Source organism: Microtus pennsylvanicus, chromosome 10, assembly GCF_037038515.1.
Source record: "Microtus pennsylvanicus isolate mMicPen1 chromosome 10, mMicPen1.hap1, whole genome shotgun sequence".
Lineage (NCBI taxonomy): Eukaryota > Metazoa > Chordata > Mammalia > Rodentia > Cricetidae > Microtus > Microtus pennsylvanicus.
The window spans coordinates 99,469,694-99,488,218 of record NC_134588.1 but is presented as its reverse complement, the minus strand read 5'-3'; the positions used below and the strand labels follow the sequence as shown (position 1 = coordinate 99,488,218).

At 49.6% G+C, this 18,525-nt stretch overlaps 2 protein-coding genes across 4 annotated transcripts in view; both read left to right on the top strand.

Moving 5' to 3' along the window:
- Positions 1 to 4,616, top strand: part of LOC142859072 (epoxide hydrolase 1) — a 31,061-nt gene extending 26,445 nt beyond the window's left edge. The window contains exons 6-9 of the mRNA XM_075989334.1: positions 241 to 449; positions 2,107 to 2,215; positions 3,642 to 3,767; positions 4,195 to 4,616. Of these exons, the coding sequence (XP_075845449.1) occupies positions 241 to 449; positions 2,107 to 2,215; positions 3,642 to 3,767; positions 4,195 to 4,396 (646 nt within the window). The 3' untranslated portion in view covers positions 4,397 to 4,616. The remainder of the gene's footprint in view (positions 1 to 240; positions 450 to 2,106; positions 2,216 to 3,641; positions 3,768 to 4,194) is intronic.
- The window catches only part of LOC142859071 (epoxide hydrolase 1-like), a 56,862-nt gene that overhangs the window by 26,395 nt on the left and 11,942 nt on the right, over positions 1 to 18,525 (top strand). The window contains exons 1-2 of one of the 3 annotated variants that reach the window (XM_075989330.1): positions 12,370 to 12,583; positions 16,649 to 16,836. In XM_075989330.1, the coding sequence (XP_075845445.1) occupies positions 16,654 to 16,836 (183 nt within the window). In that variant the 5' untranslated portion in view covers positions 12,370 to 12,583; positions 16,649 to 16,653. Of the gene's footprint in view, positions 1 to 12,369; positions 12,584 to 12,823; positions 12,951 to 16,648; positions 16,837 to 18,525 lie in introns of those variants that run through there. The other 2 variants (XM_075989332.1, XM_075989331.1) reach the window with 2 other exon arrangements.

Below are 18,525 nucleotides of genomic sequence, written 5' to 3'. Positions count from 1 at the left end.
CTGTCTAAAGCAGACAAAGAGGCCTGTATTAGATCATGCTGGACAAGATCTAGAACAGGCCTGACCAGAATACTCTAGAACAATTCCCTCCTCTCCAGCCACTCATCTCAACTCAGTGGATGCCCCCAACGGACAGGTGCCATTGGACACTGGCTCTTCAATCTCGTGGCCTGTCCCTTCCGCCCCCATCTCCTCTCACATAGCAGTCAAGCTCACCTGTGCCCATTCCTCTGCCCACAGCCACGTGAAAGGCCTGCACTTGAACTTGGCTTTCATTTCAAGAAGCATCTACACCCTGACCCCTATTCTGGGCCAGAGCTTCGGGAGATTTCTTGGCTACACTGAGAGGGATATCGAGCTGCTGTACCCCTTCAAGGAGAAGGTTTTCAACAGCATCATGAGGGAGAGTGGCTACCTACACATCCAGGCCACCAAGCCAGACACCGTGGGTAAGCACACCAGGGCAGGGGGACCCAGAGGGAATCCCACTGACCCTGAGAACACAGCTTACAGCAAGAGAGCCCTAACAAGGTACACAGGACTCTGCTTTCCATGCTGAGAATTAAACTCAGGACACCGCACGTGCTTGCTAAGCCACCTGCCACTCAGTACAGCTATAATCCCAGGCATGGGAGGTAGAGCCAGGGGACCCCCACAAGTTTTAGGTACCTAGTCCACACAGTGAGTTCCAAGCCATCCTGGGCTATATAGCAAGACTCTTGACTCAAAAAAGAAGAGGAGGAAAAGAGAGGAAAATAAACAAAAAATTTAATTAATAAGAAAAATGATAGGATGATCAAATAAACAGTCGTTTGTTCAAAGGTATTAAATACAAACTTGTTTTCTAATGGATACAGAGCTCAGTAACACCCACAAGTAGTCAGGCCTAGTGATGCTTGCAAGCCTGTAATCCCAGCTGCTCTGGAGGCTACCCCAAGACAAGGCCTCCTGGGTGGCTTAGTCTGAGACCTGATCTCAGAGTGAACACAGTAAACATGTCCGTGAGGCAGCTCAGTGGGAGAGCATTTGCCTTGCAACTGTGAAGTCCCTGGGTGCAATCCCCAGTATAGAAACACAATTGCGTGGAGGGGGGGGGGGTATGTATTTCTTCTTGAGAGACCAGAACCATTTGTATTTTCCTGGTTTTTCTTTTAGCTGTAAAGTAGCTAAAAGACAAGGGAAGGTGGGACCCCCCACCCTAGAATAGTGTTTCTCAACCTTCCTAATGTTGTGACCCTTAATACAGTTCCTCATGTTGTGATGACCCCCCCACCATAAAATTATTTTCATTGCTACTTCATAACTGTAATTTTGCTACAGTTCTGAATTGTAATGTAAATATCTGATATTTAGCTATCTAATATGTGACCCCTATGAAAGGGTCATTCAACCCCCAAGAGAGTCACATCCCACAGGTTGAGAACCCCTGCCTTAGAAGAGCCAAGGCCTGTGAGGTGTCCTCTGGATGTTCCTCGAGTCCATTCAGAGGACACCTGGGAATCATTTTGCTCACTTCAGAGCCTCCCACAGTTCCCCAGGCAGTCCCATACCCACACCAAGGACAGCCTCTGATCACATTAGCCCTGTCCAAAGTCAGGATTCCTTTTCAGTTGTGAAACAGATGCTCATCATATGATTTAAAATGCAAAACACACACACACACACACACACACACGTGCACACGCGCGCATGCACGCACAAGAAGTCAGTCTTGAGCTCTCTCGCCTTCCAGCTGCACTCTCCAGAAGAGCTGGCAACCTTGTCCCTTACACATGTTGTAAATGCAGGCCCTGTGGGTCCGACACAGGTGATGGCCTCTTTCGGGACCTGAATGGGTCCCCCACACTCCTCTAACTAGGTGTCCTAGGGTGCTGTTTCCAGTACTCATCCTTCTGGTGATTGGAGCCACACTGCATGGACTCTGGATTCTGGCTCCTTTTTCCCAGTATGATCTCCCTTTGTTATACGAGGCTACTCAGGCCAGGGCTCCAGAAGTGGGGTGCAATGCTGGGCCTGCTGCCGCTCTGTGGCACCCACACACCTCCGTCCTGGAGTCATACTCTTTGGGGTCAGGCTCAAATCCCTTCCTTGCTCCTCCCCACCCAGGCTGTGCTCTGAACGACTCGCCCGTGGGCCTGGCTGCCTACATCTTAGAAAAGTTCTCCACCTGGACCAAGTCAGAATACCGTGACCTGGAGGACGGAGGCCTGGAGAGGTGAGGCCCCACGGCCCTGCTGCAAGGACCCAGTCCCCAAGCTCAGCCTCTTTCTGCCTGCCATTCCGTCCCCGCCCCAAGGCGCTCCACAGGGGAAGCCAGCAACCATCTTCAGCCCTTGACTCGCTGCACCTCCTACTCCATGGCCAGTGTTGTCCTTATGGGGATGGGGAAGTAGAGGCCAGCAAGGTCTGGTGACTTGTTCAGCCTTCCAGTTGGTGGGGAGACAAGATATGTGTGCCAGGAAGTCCCCAAAGTCGCAAACACCCTTCATCGCGGGATAACTGAACCTTCTCTCACGGCACCTATGTGGCCTGTGGGTTCTGTGGGAACCAGTGGGGAGAGGCAGAGCTGTGAGAACACATACATGTGAGGGTGTGTTTGTGTGTCCCTCCGACACAGTGCTGCGTGACACGGAGCTTAGCATTGATGCCGTGCTCTTTGTGGCATGGTCACATCGAGGCACAGGCTGCAAGACATCCAAGCAGGGGTGTCCATTCAGAGCCCGGATTCACAGAGGCAGAGCTAGGGTAAAATATCATATGGAAGAGACAGACCCATGTGGTCTGATTGTCCTGGGCTAGATGTCACAGAAAATGTGGATGGCAGCTGGAACATCCCTACAGAGGAGGGAAAGAAAAGGACAGAGGGATGGGACAGACAGACAGAAAGGACAGAGGCCGATAAGAGCCTCACTCTACAGACCTGAGCAGTAAGAGCAGTTCAGGAAGCAGAGCTGAGAATAGAGTTGAAGGTGGAGTGGGAGTGGAGTTGGAGGAGCAGGGAGGGCAGCTGGAAGAAGGGGTCTAGGGGTAACGGGACAGATAGTGTGGCTAGCCTAGGAAGGAGAGAAAGCTGACACGGCCAAGGAGGCGGATGGGTGATTCAGGGACCAACACTGGCAGATCACAATTCTAGGCCAGAAAAACCTGGAAATGCCGGGCCCAGACACAGTGGGCACTAGCATCTGCCAGACTAAGATGTTCTCAAAAAGGGTGACCAGGCAGGTGGGGCTGTGATAGACGTGTGGCCCATCAGGACACATCCAATTGGGACCCTTGGAGGAGTCAGCAACTGGGATCGAATGGGGTCAGCAGGGTTGGGAGGCCACTTGGGGCTATAGCTTAGTCACAGTTAAGGCTCAGAAGACCACAGGGCTGAATCAGTGGGGTCAGCAGGTGTCACAAAAGGGATGGCAGTGCTCTGCAGTGGGCCATCAGCACAGAGGCCCTTCTACAAGGCAGACAGCTGCCAGGGATCGCTGGAGCTGTGGAAGGTCACAGCCATGAGTGGCAACTGTAATTCCTCAGCCCTTCCCTGCACTCCCAAGCTAGCCTTACCCGATGTTTCCAGCCTGAAGGGGCAGCCCCTTTGTTCTTAACAGCTATAGCTTTCACTGACCTGGGCATCCTGTGTACTTTCCCAGGAAGTTCTCCCTGGAAGATCTGCTGACCAACATCATGATCTACTGGACAACAGGAACCATTGTCTCCTCCCAGCGCTTCTACAAGGAGAACATGGGTCAGGGCATCATGGCCCATAGGCATGAGAAGTAAGCTGACTGAGCAGGGAGAGGGGACTCTGGGGCTGGGGCTGGTAACCACTTGGCCTTTAATTCAAAGAAGGCAAGATGGTGCGATAAGAAAGACAGCAGATATTCTTGGGATCCTGATGTTCTCTGGATCCTGCTCTGCTGGGACAGAGGTATTGGGGTTTGCAAGGTCTACATTGAGACGCTCAGGTGACAGCAAGGAAACAGACTCACAAAGTGGGTATTTAGAGGCTCACATGACCTGTCACATGGTCCTCCCAGGCAGAGCGCGTCTTTAGTAAGTGAAAAGCAGGAACTATAAAGGGGGGGTAGTGTAAGCCTTTGATGGCTCCATGATCGAGCCGAACTCTCCCCAGGCCATAGGTGTCCCCTCTGGAAACAGGAGAACATAGCATCTCTGCCTCACCCTTATCCCTCTTCCCTGCAGGATGAAGGTCTTTGTGCCCACCGGCTATTCTGCCTTCCCTTCTGAGATAATGCATGCTCCAGAAAAGTGGGTGAAGGTCAAGTACCCCAAGCTCATCTCCTACTCCTACATGGAGCGTGGGGGCCACTTTGCTGCCTTTGAAGAGCCCAAGCTTCTGGCCCAGGACATCCGCAAGTTCGTGTCCCTAGCTGAGCTGCAGTGATGACCCTAGCTTCCAACCATGGCTTTAGCAGCAGCCCTGGTTCCCCTGGAGGCACACTGAGGAGAGATGACCCCGTTCTAATGAATATTTGCTTTCTGTCCTCTGACCACCCTGGGGGTCCACACTTAACCCCCACCCAGAGTCCCCTCTCACCACCCCATATGCATCACCCCACTGCACACCAGGGTTAAGCTTTGATGATAAATGGTTTTATTTCTAAGAGTGTCTGGACCAAATTCCATGTGTTTCTTAGACACCCACATGGGGCTTTCCTTCCAAAAGAGAGTTGCCAGGTGCATGAACCCCATCATGGAGGGTCCTTCTGGGCCATGCTGACTGTGGCAGAGATGCAGTTAGATGCCACCAGTAAGTAGTCCAGGCCACGCTGCACCAGGCAGACCCCAGAAGACTACAAGCACCCCTTGAGCCGCTCACAGTTCCCATCCCCTAGGAACAGAAATAGTGCGGCTGGCGGCTATCTGTGAGAAGATCTGAATACCCCAGGCCCCGCTAGGTGAGCTCGGTGAGATCTGCAGAGCTGTGTTGGTCCCATGGTCCTCTGAGGTAGAGGGAAGGATCACCCAGGTTTGGCTCTGTGCTGCTACAGCACTGCTTCCTCCTCTTCCCTGAAAAATCTCCTCCTGTCATGATCCTGTCCTTCAGGCATCCCCCAATGAACCACAGGAAGGATGCTCTTTGTCGAAAGTAGCCGTCCAGCTCCAAGACCCAGCTGGGGAAACGGCTGCCTGACCTTCTGCGGGCGCAACTTCAGATTGACACATGCCCAACACCCAAACTGGGCACCCCACTCTCCAACTCCCATTCTGTCTTCATATCCTTCCCCATGAGCCCTATGGCACAGCCCCCTCCCCCAAAGCAGACGCTGAGATGGGGTCTTACCAGCTGGCCCAGTGGGAACTTTATTGATAATTCTCATTGTCTGTGCTTTCTGTGGCGATCCAGAACCTCTGCCCTGATCCAGCCAGAGTCCCAGGTAATGTAACACAAAAACCCAGCATGACAGTTGAGGTGTGTGTACAGTTTCTAGGAGACCCCTACCATAAACATCAGCAACAGCAGGGGCCTTCCTGGTCCCCACCCCTCCCCACTGGGAGTCCCTACATGGGTTTGCACCTGGGCTCTGGAACCCATCTGGAGTTCATGTCAGGCCTCACTGCTTCAGGATAGCAACAGAGATGTTTCCCCCACTCCTCAGAGGACACATGTCTTCCTGATACTGTATTCTAGAAGGTTCCCACTTCATTTGGGAAGCCAGACTGTCTGTGGAGACAGGAGTGTGTCAGCAATGCCTCCTCCCGGCATAGGCTGTGAACGAGGGATCTCCAGCACACATCTGGCCTATTCTCTTGCTGTTGGAAGGACCTCAGGTGTCCTTGAGTAATGACAGTCCCTGGGGATCTTATCAGGAGAGACTGTCCAAGGACAGACTATTCTAAGAATTCCTGACCTCACAGTGGTATCAGCTGGAAAGGCCAGGGCCACTCTCCTGTCCTTGGCCATTAGGGTAGCATCCATCACTGCTCTGCTGTCTGAGACTCCGACCCCCAGCCTCCCGCAAAGCAACATCTGGAGGCTAGAGAAGAGGAGACTCAGGAAGGAAAGGGATCCTGGCATCTTATTCCTTTGGAGCAGATGCCTCAAGCGGTTGCTGAATTCAGAGGCGTGTGTTTGCCTTGTGGCTATCAGAGGAGCTCACATGCGCCCATGAATAGCAAAGCTTCACCCATCCAGAGCCTCCTGCACTCCTCCAGGCAGTGGGTCTGAGCCTGGGCAGGTGAGGAGAGCATTACAGCCCAGGGGGTTGGCATCCATCCTAAAAAGCTCCCGGTTTATCTATAGGGGAGGCCTTCCAAGATTCCCAGCCAATACATGAAAACTGCCCTGAAGCCTTAAAACCATCACTACTGAACACTGTCTGGAACTGGGATGGTGTGTGAGGCCACAGGAAATATGACAGGAATTTTCTTTTCCTTCTCCATAAGTTGATGGATCAAAGATTGATCCTCCAGGGTCTCAGCATGTGGTATCTTTTTCTTTACTCATACATTAAGAACATTCACTTTTCACCTGAGGGAATTGCTTCCAAGTCCCTCTTGGGCATTCAGAATGCCACATGATCTCCCTTGCCTACCAGGGCATCACTAAGTGAAATATTGGCACCTGGTCCTAAGCACTGACCACTGACCTGGTTAACTATGCTGAGCCTGGCAGGGAAGGGGCAGGGAGCTAACACAGAGCGGACGCGTGGGAACGGGACTCACAGGACAGAACTATCTCCCGAGAATGACGTGTGCATGCACGGAAACTTAAGTTTATTTCTAAAAGAAGGAGATGCAAATGTGAAAGGAGACTACACCATACCTATTGCTAGAATGCATGAGCCTATGCTTAAAAGACCCTCAAGGGAGCTGGCGAGATGGCTCAGCAGTTAAGAACACTGGCTGCTCTTCCCAGGGACAGGGTTCCATCCCCAGCACCCACATGGTGGCTCACAATCATCTGTAACTCTAGTTCCTGGGGATCTGACGCTCTCTTCTGGTCTCTGTGAACACCAGGCACACATGTGCTACATAGCCATACATACATGTGAGCAAAACTCTTATTAGCCCCCCCAAAAAAATAATTAAAGACCCTGTGGAAGACAGTTAGCTGATAAACACTTTCAGCAAAGTATGGGGGGCAAAAGCACCTTATCAAGTCACTAGTAGCCAAAAGCACTATCAAGCCAGTAGCTTTATATGAAAGAAATCAGAATCCACTCACAATAACTTTTAAAAAGTAAAATACTAGGGCTGGAGAGATGGCTCAGCAGTTAGGAGCACTGGCTGCTCTTCCAGAGGTTCAGATTCCCAGCGTCCACATGATGACTCAACCATCCATAACTCCATTTCCAGGGGATCCAGTGCTTGTTCTGGCCTCGGCAGGCACCGGGCATGCATTTTGTATACAGACATACATGCAGGCAAACACCATAGGCGTAAAAGAATAAAATTTTTAAGCTAATTTTAAAAAAGGAATCTATGTAGTAAAGGGGGTGAAAGACCTCTACAGAGAGAGCTTTACAACACTGAAGAAGGAACTAGAAGATGCTAGAAAAAGGAAAGGTGTCCAATGCTCATGAATACATAGTTAATATTGTGGAAATGTCTATGTTAGTGAAAGTGGTCTATAGATTAAACTCAGTACCTATCCAAATTCCAACAATATGCTTCACAAATCATTAAAGAAAGATTACTTCAAAAAATGTATTTGGATCAAACAGTCCCAAATAGCCAAAGTAGTCCTAAGCAGAAAGAACAATACTGGAAATACCACAGTACCTGGCCTCAAATTACATTAAAGAGCTATAGTGACAGAAACATCATGATACTGACACAAATATAGACACATGGACCAATGGAAAGCAGGAGAGGACCTGGATATAAAACTATACAATGACAGCCACCTAATCTCAAGGTGTCAAAAAAACGCGTTGATAGAAAGCATCAGCAAATGGTGACGAGAGAACCGGATGTTCGAGTGTAGAAGAAGACTAACACCACATCTCTCACCCTGTGCAAAAATCCAATCAAAGTGGACCAAAGACCTTCATTAACACCTGAGTCTCTGAAACTGCTGGAGAGAAATATCAAGGAAACAACTCAGATTCGATATAGACCCCACAGACAGGGACTTTCTGGGAAGGATCTAAAGATGCCAGGAAATCTAAAGAATTCACAAACCAATTACATCAAACCAAGGACATCAAAACCTTCTGTGCAGCAAAGAAAACCATCAACAGAGTGAGGGGGCAGCCCACAGAACTACACATCTGACAGGAGGGTGATCTATACTGAGCTCCAGAAATGACATGCCCCACACAACCCCCGACCCCTGCAAAAAGTCATCCAGCTAATGGACGGGAAATGAGCAGCTCAAAAGAGGGAAAACAAATGACCTGAAAAATACACAGAAAAGAAATATTCTATAGTGATATTTTATTTATGTTTTAATAAATAAAGCTTGCCTGAAGATCAGAGGGTAAAACTAAGTTGGTAGAGGCCAGGCAGTGGTGTCACACACCTTTAACCCCAGTACTAGGGAATCACAGGCCTTTAATTCCAGCACTAAAGGGGAATATAAAATGGGAGGAGACAGAGACACAGGGCTTAGTCTGCAGTCACCAATCAGACACAGAGAAAGCAAGATGAGAATGCCTTATTGGGAAAAGGTACCAAGCCACATGACTAAACATAGATAAGAATTATGGGTTAATTTAAGTTGTAAGAGCTAGTTAATAATAAGCCTGAGCTAATAAGCCAAACAGTTTATAATTAAAATAAGCCTCTGTGTGTCTCTTTGGGACTGAATGGTTGTGGGACTGGGCGGGACAGAAACTTCCATCTACAAAGTCCCAAATATGACAGCCAATGCCAGGGAGGATACGAGGAGGCATTGGGAATGTTACAGGGGTGCACCTATTATGGAAATTGGTAATGGGGTTCCTCAAGTTAAAACTAGAACTCCTGGGTGGGAAAAATGGCTCCCAGTAAAGACCCCACTTTCTACAGATTGCAATAATAAAGCTACTGCCACCCTGGGGGATGCGCTTCCCAGTTTCTTTGCGTGGTGGGGAGGGCCTGTGGGCAGGGCCATGCAGACAGACCGCCTTCCTGACTCTGACTGTTCAGCATCCGGTCCTGACCCATGGCCTGGCTTCTATCAGCCTTTCCTTTGGGGTAAAAAATGCAACCTACCTCCTCTTGGCCAACGGTCTGGCCTTTGGTAGGAAGTGTCCTGCCCTGCCCATCAAGATAGTGTCTTAGCCAAGGTTTCTATTGCTGTGAAGAGGCACTATGACCACAGCAACTTTTATGAAAGGAAACTTTTAACTGGGCTGGCTTCCAGCTTCAGAGGTTTATCCCATTGTCATCATGACGAGACATGGGGCATACAGGCAGTCAAGGTGTTGGTGACAGAGCTGAGAGTCCTACATCTTGATCTGCAGGCAGCAGGAAGGGATCTGAAGCCCTAGGCATGGCCTGAGGATATATGAGACCTCAGAGTCTGCCTCCTCAGTGACACACTTCCTCCAACAAGGCCATAGCTACTTCAACAAAGCCACACCTCCTCATAGTGCCAGTCACTATGAATTTATGGGGCCCAATTATATTCAAACCACCACAGGTAGTGTTAGGCTTAAGACTGTAAATGGCTGCTGGGGTCAGACCGGGAGCTGGGCGGCAGTGGGTGCCTTGTCCTTTTCTCCAATGGCTTTATTGGGTTTCTATGCATGTCTCTACGGCTCTTTACTCTTCCTTCCGTCTCGTTGCTTTTCCTGTTACCTGTTAAAATGCCCTAACAGCGCAATGTATGGAGAAGGGAGCATTGATTTTGACCCATGGTTCCATGGTCCGTTGTGACAGAAAAGTCACAGCGGCAAGAATGTAAGGTGACATTGCCCCTACAATCAGGATGCAGAGAGAGAAGAGTGTGCTCCTGTGGTTGTGACCCCCACCCCAGGGAATGGTACTGCACACAGTGGGTAGCTCTTCCCACCTCTCTTAACCTTCCTCATGACAATCCCCCCCAGGCATGCCCCGAGGCTCACCCATCTTCAGGTGACTTTAGGGCTCATCTGATTGATAATTGATTAGCCATCACACCTACCACTGCAAGTCTCTCACTCCCAAACTTTTCTTTAAATTGCATCTCATTAGGAAGCCCAGACTGGCCTCGAATTCATAGAGACCTGTCTGCCTCTGCCTCCCAGATGCTGGGATTGAAGGTGTACGCTACCACAGCTGGCCACGCCCATGCTTCTCTCTTCTCCTGGTGCCTTTCCCTAGTAGATTCTATTTTTTACCATCCTTTTTTCCCCTCCTCCCTAGTTTTCTCATATAAAAGAAAACACTTAATACTTATGCAAGTTTGTGTGAGAAACCTCCCCCATAATCTCAGACATTTGAACACTTAATGGGTTTCCAGGTGGTGGCGCTGTCTGGAGGCTTTGCTGGGGAAATATGTTCCTGAGGGCATTTGAGAGCTCAAGGCCTCACCCAGCTGCTTCCCGCTCACAGTTGAATGTGAGAGCCCAATGTCCTGCTCCTGCCACGAGCCCACCACTGCGGCCATGCTACCCCGCCGTGATGAATTCCTACCCCTCTGGGACCATAAGTTCAATAAAGTCTTCGGTAAGTGGCTTGGCCATGGTGTTTCATCAGAGCAACAGAAAAGCAGCTAGAACACTTGTCTTCCTGTGTCACGACCAACAACATGGCTTAGTGGACTGAGGCACCGGTTGCTTACTGTGATGGCCTCAACTTGTACCGTTTGCCTGCAAAGACGCTCATCTTTATAGCCTAGGAAAAGCCCCTTTGTGTGTGCACGTTCCTTTTACCCACTCGTCTGTTGCTGGTTTCTATGCCTTGTAGATAACTCAGCAATCAACATGGATGTGCAGGGTCTCTCTGTGATATTTTGACTTATATTCTTCCAAGCTTATAACTGATACTGTGGCTGGGTCCTATGGTGGTTCTAACTTAAGTTTCTTAAGGAACCTCCATACTGATTTCCACAGTGGCTGCATAAATTCACGTTCCTACCAACCGTGTATACAGATTCCTTGTTCCCCATGCCCTCACTTGGACTGGTTACTTTTAGATATTTCAATAGCAGCCATTTTTACTGGATGGCAATGCATTCCTTAACGGCAAAGGACATTGGGCATTTTTCCTTGTCTATTGGCCATTTGTTCCTTTGAGACACGCCCATTAAAAGTATTGGCCCATTTATAAACTGGATCTTTTGTTCTTCTGTTTTTCATTATTTGTGTGTTCTACATATTAATCTTCCGCTGCATGAAGCATCAGCAGAAAGCTTCCTCCCATTCTGAGGTCGTCACTTAGCTCTGCAGCACAGAACTGCAATTTGACACCCTCCCGTGTCAGTTTCTGCTGTTGTTTCCCGAGCTATATATTCAGTTCCCTGACTTGTGTCTTCTTCATGAATCTGTAGGCACCATCGAGTATCACACCCTCAAGATCCAACCTACAGAAGGTCCATGCGGGCTGCTACACTGAGCTAATCTAGAATAGCATTTATTACCTGCTATAAAATAAGGAGTGGAGGCTGGTGTAGTCAAACCTGCCTTGTAGTCGGAGATCAGGAGTCTCAAGGTCCTTTCCTTGAACAAAGTACTAATAGCCTTATCTTAAACAGAGTGTAAGAGAACAATTCAAATAAGATCTGTTACTTTGTTCCCCGCTCTAACTTCACTTGAGCTTATTGGAAGATATTATGTCCCAAGAAACTTCACCTGGTGGCAGCCGAAAAATGAGGAGAGTATTAGAATGCATGTGTTTATCCAATGAATACACACTCGTGAGAAAGCTGTTTGCAATTAGACCCAGGGAGAGACCAACAAGAATAACTAATAATCCAGGCGAATGGTAGCCGCAGCCTGTATTCTGTACGGCGTTGCCGGTATCACTGGACCTGAACCTCGGAACTGTTATGAAATGAAATCAGGACACAGCTCTGCCATACTGTGACAGTCGCAGTGACAGCTGAGACCACTGAGTAACTAACAGGCACCTCGAGCGTCCAGTTTTGATGCAGCAGACTAAGGCATGGCTTAGGAAGCAGGCGGGACGGAGTGGGACAGTGGGAGCTGTTATCACGCCACCTAGAGTGGCACGCGGTTTTCAATTGTGAATTGTTTCTGAAGTTTCAATATAACGTTTTCAGGTTGCCATTTCCCCACACATAACCCAAACTCCACCAAGAAAGAAGCCTGCACCCTAGGTCCCTGAGTCCCTTCCTTTAGATGGAGGGCCAGCGGTGATCTCTTGGCACCCGTCCTCCGGGTCATTGAAGTTCAGTTTGCTGTCTGAAGTCCAGAGTCATAACTGCCCTGGATACACACAGATCAGCTGAGTCATTGGGCTGTGCAAGTGTACAAAAGAGAGTGGGTAGACGCTCACACTCGATCTGCCCTGCCCCTCCCAAGGGCTTGGGATGTGTGCAGAGCTCCGCAGGTCTGCAGCTTGACGAGGAATCAGGAGCCTGAGTCCTTGTGGACAGTCAGGGGCACACCGGGATAACCCTGCCCAGAAGAGGAAATCAGGCACTGCTGTCCCCAGGAAAAGCAACAGCGGTGTTTTGGTCGCTCCCTGCTGCAGTCAGGTAGGGGGATGATTGTCAAGTTCCTTGGACAAGTCGGTCATCTTTCCTGCTGCCCCTCCTTGCTGCTTTCCTGATAATGTCATGCAAAATTTGCTCATTTCTTCCAGGACCTCCTCAGCTGGGTCCAAAAAACAGCAACTGTCTGTGCCCCCTGTGGTGCAGGGTGCTAGGGACGGCGACAGGAGCCGGGACAGGCACAGGACAGGACATAACAGGATCTGTTATGGTTTGAGCCTCAGGCTGGGGGAACTGCATGCACCTGCCCGCTCTGCCAGGGCACTTACTCCCTGTGTCCCCCACAGTCCCTACACCTACCCTACCTTCCATGACAAGAGGATCCAGAGGATACTGTGCACCTTCTCAGAGAGTAAGGTTTCTGTCAGGGAGGAGGTGGCTTTCGATTTAAAAAAGGAAACAAGAAATAAACCTGTGCAACAATCTATTCTTCCCTTCCTTCCTTCCTTCTTTCCTTCCTTCCTTCCTTCCCTTCCCTTCCCTCCCTCTCTTCCCTTCCTTCCTCCCTTTCTTTCCTCCTTCCCTCCTTTCTTTCTTTTCTTCTTTCTTTTTTTCTTTCTTCCTTTCTTTCCTTCAACATTTTTTTTCTTAATCCACTAAAGTTGGACAGGCCTGTCTGTGCCCACTCCGGTCTGTTTTAATTCAAGGAATGCTGGTCTTGCCACCTGACTGATAATTATCAAAGACGTGTCTCCTGGGGACAAGCACTGAGTGTGAGGAAAGGAAATCCTGAGCCAGACAGGCTGAGCATGGTCACTTCCCAGGATCCCCCATGCTGCCCCTGGCAAGACCGGCAAAGCCTGCTTCTGGTACTGTAAGGCTCCCCAGAAACTTTGTCCCAGAGACTCTGATTCACACAGAACTGAGGAGGGAAATGTGTGGGAAAGTTCACGTCTGTGATCACAGTGCGTGGCTCCAAAAGCTGGCTGGAGTGAGGGCTAAATTTGCCTGTGGTTCTAGTTAATGGGAATTGTGTCGATCTTGAAAGCTGCAGCGGCATCTGAGGTGAGGTGGGGAGTCTGAGCCGAGAGGAGCTGGCCATGGAGGGGGCTGAATCTGTGTGGCAGCGGTGAGGTGCCTAGTGGTGGGTGGGTGTGAGGGAAGAAACAGGTGGACTTCAGGGCTTGGGGATGTTGGGAAGGTCACTGTCCAGACATAATCAGTTTCCACGTGTGAGTTCCCATACACGCCAGGAAGCAGGTGCCCAATACCAGGCCACAGTGCGGCAGAAACCCTAGTGCTGACCCTCTGCACACTCGTGTATTCAGGAAGGGCACCCACAGGCCTGACTATCAGCTTTAAGGGACTCTCTATAGCGGTACCCTGGGGCCTCTACCAACACCCAGGAAGAGCCGGACACACAGACAGGGTGTTTTCCTGCCTACACTTCCACTGCCTGGAGTGGCCCTGCGCCCATCTGGTCCCCTCTATCTTCTGTCATCCACTGCTCCTACATGCATTGCGTCTTATGAACCCTCTGCCACTGTCCCGAGGACACGGTTCATGTTCCAGCCACAGTCTGGGCTGAGCCTTCCTCCTATTGGTCTGCAGAAACCAAGTTCTTTTTCTCTCTGAGGGAAAAAAAAACAGGCAACAAATGGGGATTAACACATAACCCGATTTTCTGAACTTTAATAGGCCATGAGTAGCCACAGAAATTCGAGAAGTGGTTGCATTGGGCCCAGGGGAGGGTGGAACATGGAGGAACCAGCCACCGTATAGTGGCTACACATGGCATGAATCTACTCCAGCTGGATTAGACATTTGAAGGGTATGTGCTTTCTGTTTCAATAAAGCTGTTGGAAATACACAGAGATGATATGGGGGCCAAAGATGGGCTTCCTAATGCTTTATCAACAACTGGACTCTGTCTCCCAGAACCTTTGACCTGTTGCTCCCCTTCACACACCGGAAGGACAGCCCTCTAGAGAGACTGAGCAAGGAGCCCAGCCAGCTCCACTCAGACCCAGGCCCTGCTGTCAGGTCCATACAGTGGGTAATCCCTCATCTCCCAGGGATCTAGGTGGGCAGAAAGCCTTCCTAGTAGGAGCCAAAGGCTCCTCAGAGGTCCCAGGCCTCAGAATGTGCCCCAGGGACCTATCCAGGGCTGTGTCAAAGTCACCATGCTCATTTCCCCAGGATAGGTCATGGTTTTCATGACACAGTGGGAGTGAGGTGGCTTTACCTATCTTCTCATTGGCTTCCAACTTTTCTATACACAATTTCAGGATTGTTGGCCTAAATTAAACCGAACATGTGGTCCATGCCTGCTGTTCTGGGTCCTAGGGAAACTGAGGCAGGAAGATGGCTGGAGCTCAAGGGTCGGTGACCTCCTGGGGTCATAGTCAGAGTTCCTCTCAGAACAATTACAAAAAGCAAAGTCTGAAGGCTACTGTTTATTTAAAACAACAGAGCCCAGCACTGGGAACACACGAATCATAAACCATGCTCACAGTCAAAGAGGCTGGAACAAATGGATGTTTTAAAGAGGCAGAATAAGGAATGTGGAAATGGAGAAACAGAGGGAGAGTTCTGGCCTAGTGTGGTTAAGAATGTGGATTGTAGCCACAGCCACAGCAATTAAAGCAAAGCAAAGCAAACAAAAGAAACTAAAAGACACATGGCAGAGGCTGGTTTTTACAAATGATTCTTGACTGTGGTGAAGGGTCAGAGGCCTCGCTCTGAGATGGGGTGCATAGTCACTGTGCTGACCCCTTGAAGAAGCACTTCTGTGTGAGGCTGGGTGGCCGTGTGTGAGCCTAGGGTGTGGCAGTCTTCAGTGACAGCTACCACCAAACGATCACACAGAAGAATCTCACGGGTTCATGTGAAAAAAACAAAACACAGCAGAAACAAGAAACATGGCTTTCAGCAGGACCGTGGTGGTGCAAGCCTTTAATCCCAGCACTCAGGAGGCAAAGGAAGGCGGATCTTTGTGAGTTCAAGACCAGCCTGATCTACAGAGTGAGTTCCAAGATAGCCAAAGCTACACAGAGAAATCCTGTCTCGGAAAGGAAGAAAAAAAAAAAAGAATGCCTTTTGCTCTGTCATTGTTGACATTTTTCTTACAGGAAAATGTGAAAGCCAGGAGTTCATGGGGCAGGTGCCAGGGAGCAGCCCACTGGCAGCTGGAGTCTCTGGCCTACAGGAAACAAGTCCTGGCCAAGTCACTCCTCTCCTTGTACCCATAGTCTTAAAAAGGAAATTTACCCAACCCAACGAGAAATCCAACCAGCACTCAGAGACTCCTTTTCAACTGTGCATCGGGAGCCCGGCTAATGCTCGGGGAATTCAGCCTGGAAACAAAATGGCCACCTTGTATGTAGAATGTTGTGATGTGACTCTACCCAAGCTTCCATCTGCAGGCGGCCGGGAAGGTCTTACCCCACAAGAATTTTTGAGCAATGAAGCAAATGTTGCAGAGGCAGAAAATGAAGACTTTTGGTTACCTCTATGCGGCAATGTGTTTTTGTTTTATTTTGTTTTGTTTTGTTTTTTTTTTTTTTTGGCAATTGCTAATCACAGGGCTGAAGAACTTGGTTACACTGCCTTTAACAAGACTTGGGCAGTTTGCCTTTAACAAGACTTGGGCAGTTCTCAAGGTCATTCCTTCAAGGCAGTTTGTCAAATGTTTGCTCTCTTCTAATGAGAGGAGGGGCCGCTGATGAGCAAGTTTAAAAGCACAGCTTCAACACACCTAAGTTCCAACTTATCCCTCTCTGTACTGCTCTCTGTCTAGGAGGAACATGTCTGGACGGGCTTTACAGCTATGTTCTAGTAACCTTGAGGCAGGGGCCTTCAGCTAGTTATTTCTATGTAACTTCATGCTTCCTAAGCAGGCCTATTAGTGAATCGCTTTTTGTCATATTTAATTAATGCTACAGCTTGTTATTTCTCTTTTCCCATTCAGTCTCATAGCAGTCTTATGGCTGGAACTTCTCCTGGGGATGCGCTGGCAAGAGCCCTTTTGGTAGCTAGTCTCTGCAAAGCTAGACGTGAGGTTTTGGCTGGGTCGCTCCTCTTGCTGACGGATCCCATTCAATCTTACAGGAGTCATGTGGCTGGAACTCCTCCTGGCCTCGGTGCTGGGCCTGATCATCTACCGGTTTGTCTCCCGGGACAAGGAGGAAACCTTACCACTTGAAGATGGCTGGTGGGGCCCAGGGTCGAAGTCCTCAACCAGAGAAGATGAGAGCATCCGACCTTTCAAGGTGGAAACATCAGACGAGGAGATCGAGGTGAGACGCCCTTTCTCAGGCAGGAGCAAAAGCCAAGAGGTAGCCAGCCCTGTTGGGGCTCCACTCTGATGTGGATGAAGGCAGGGGTGGGAAAGAACTTGGGGACAGACCTTCAGTGACCCTTTATCTGTCCAGCCTTCTTCTCAAGCAAGATACAGACTACTCCCTAGAAAGATGTTAGGGTTAGAGTTAGATGTTTATCTTCTCCTGTAACTCCCCAGCCTTAACCTAAGAACCAGGGTGGGTCAGGAAGACTGCCAGGGAGTCGTCTCATCCACAGGTCACAGGAGTTTTCTACATTCAGCTCCCCTTGCCCAACCCAAAGGACGGAGCCTGAGATAGCTTGAAGGGAAAAGTGAAAAGATGCTTCAAATTATTTGTGGTAATCTCACCAACAGAGGGAGAAGATGCCCCCTGGAAATGCAACAGCTTGGAGATCACGGGGTTAGCCATAGGTGCGCCCTTACTGTGTTTTGGGTACTCCTGGGCCTGTCAGGATCTTGATCAAGCTGCCCAGTGGGGCTCGCTATCTCAGCTCACAGAGGATAAAAATGAAGTGGCCATGGGTCCCAGGAGACTGTATGAATGAACAAGAGGAATTGTCAGAAATCAGCTGCAGTTCCAAGGTCACTTCTGCACAACCCCAAAGTCAAAATAATCAAACCAGAAGGGACAGAGAGCAAAGGAAAGAGCCTCCCGGAAGGGCCTGGGTGGAGCGGGCCTGGGGGAGTCTAACGTGGTCTTGCCCATCCGTTTTTCCATCCTCAGTAGTTGAGCACCCATGAGGTGCAGGCGCTCTATGAAATGCATAGGAGAAGACAGACATGCCCCCTTCCCCCATACAGCTTCACGCACACACTCAGCCTCGGCGGATGAGTAAGGAATACATGGTGTTAAGATTTGGAGACACACAGATCAGTAAGAATCAGCATCATCAGATGCAGTGACTAAAGATCACCAAAGTTCCAAGGAGAAAGGGACCAAGAACTAGGAGGCTGAGGGCAGAAGCTGGGCTTTGAAGTGTGCAAGCCTGTCTGGGAAAGGCCAGGGCCCTGGGGAAGTCTCTGGTAATGCCTGAGCTCTTCCATGACCTGAAATGAGCATGCCCAGATGGACTGCTAGATTGTTAGCCTGATTCACACCCAGGACTTGTCTCCTCGACAGTCCATTTTATCTCCCTGGGTTAGGGTGAGTTGTTCAACTGTTAGCAGGTGTTGGCACATCATGGCTCACAGGCCAGATGTAGCCTGTGACCTTTTCCTGCACTGGCCACTGTCAAGAATGACTTTTGTAATCTTGAAATCAGTGTGAACAAAAGGCAAAAAAAAACCCTAGAAATTGGAGGTATGCAATGATTGTATGACATTTGAGCTTCAGTCATGGATGTAAGCTGGATGGAGCACGGCCTCATTGACCATGCGGGGGTCATCTGTGGCCACGGCCTCACTGCTCATGTGTGGGTCATCTGAGCCATGGCCTGGCTGCTGATGTGGGGGTCATCTGTGGCCATGGCCTCTCTGTTCATGCAGGGTTCATCTGTGGCAAATGCGTCACTGCTCATGTGGAGGCCATCTGTGGCCATGGCCTTATTGCTCATGCAGGGGTTATCAGTGGCATCTCCTTTGCTGCAGGGAGAACCTGCATCTTGCAAAGCCTAGTAATTTTGTTCTGTGGCTCTTGACAAAATGC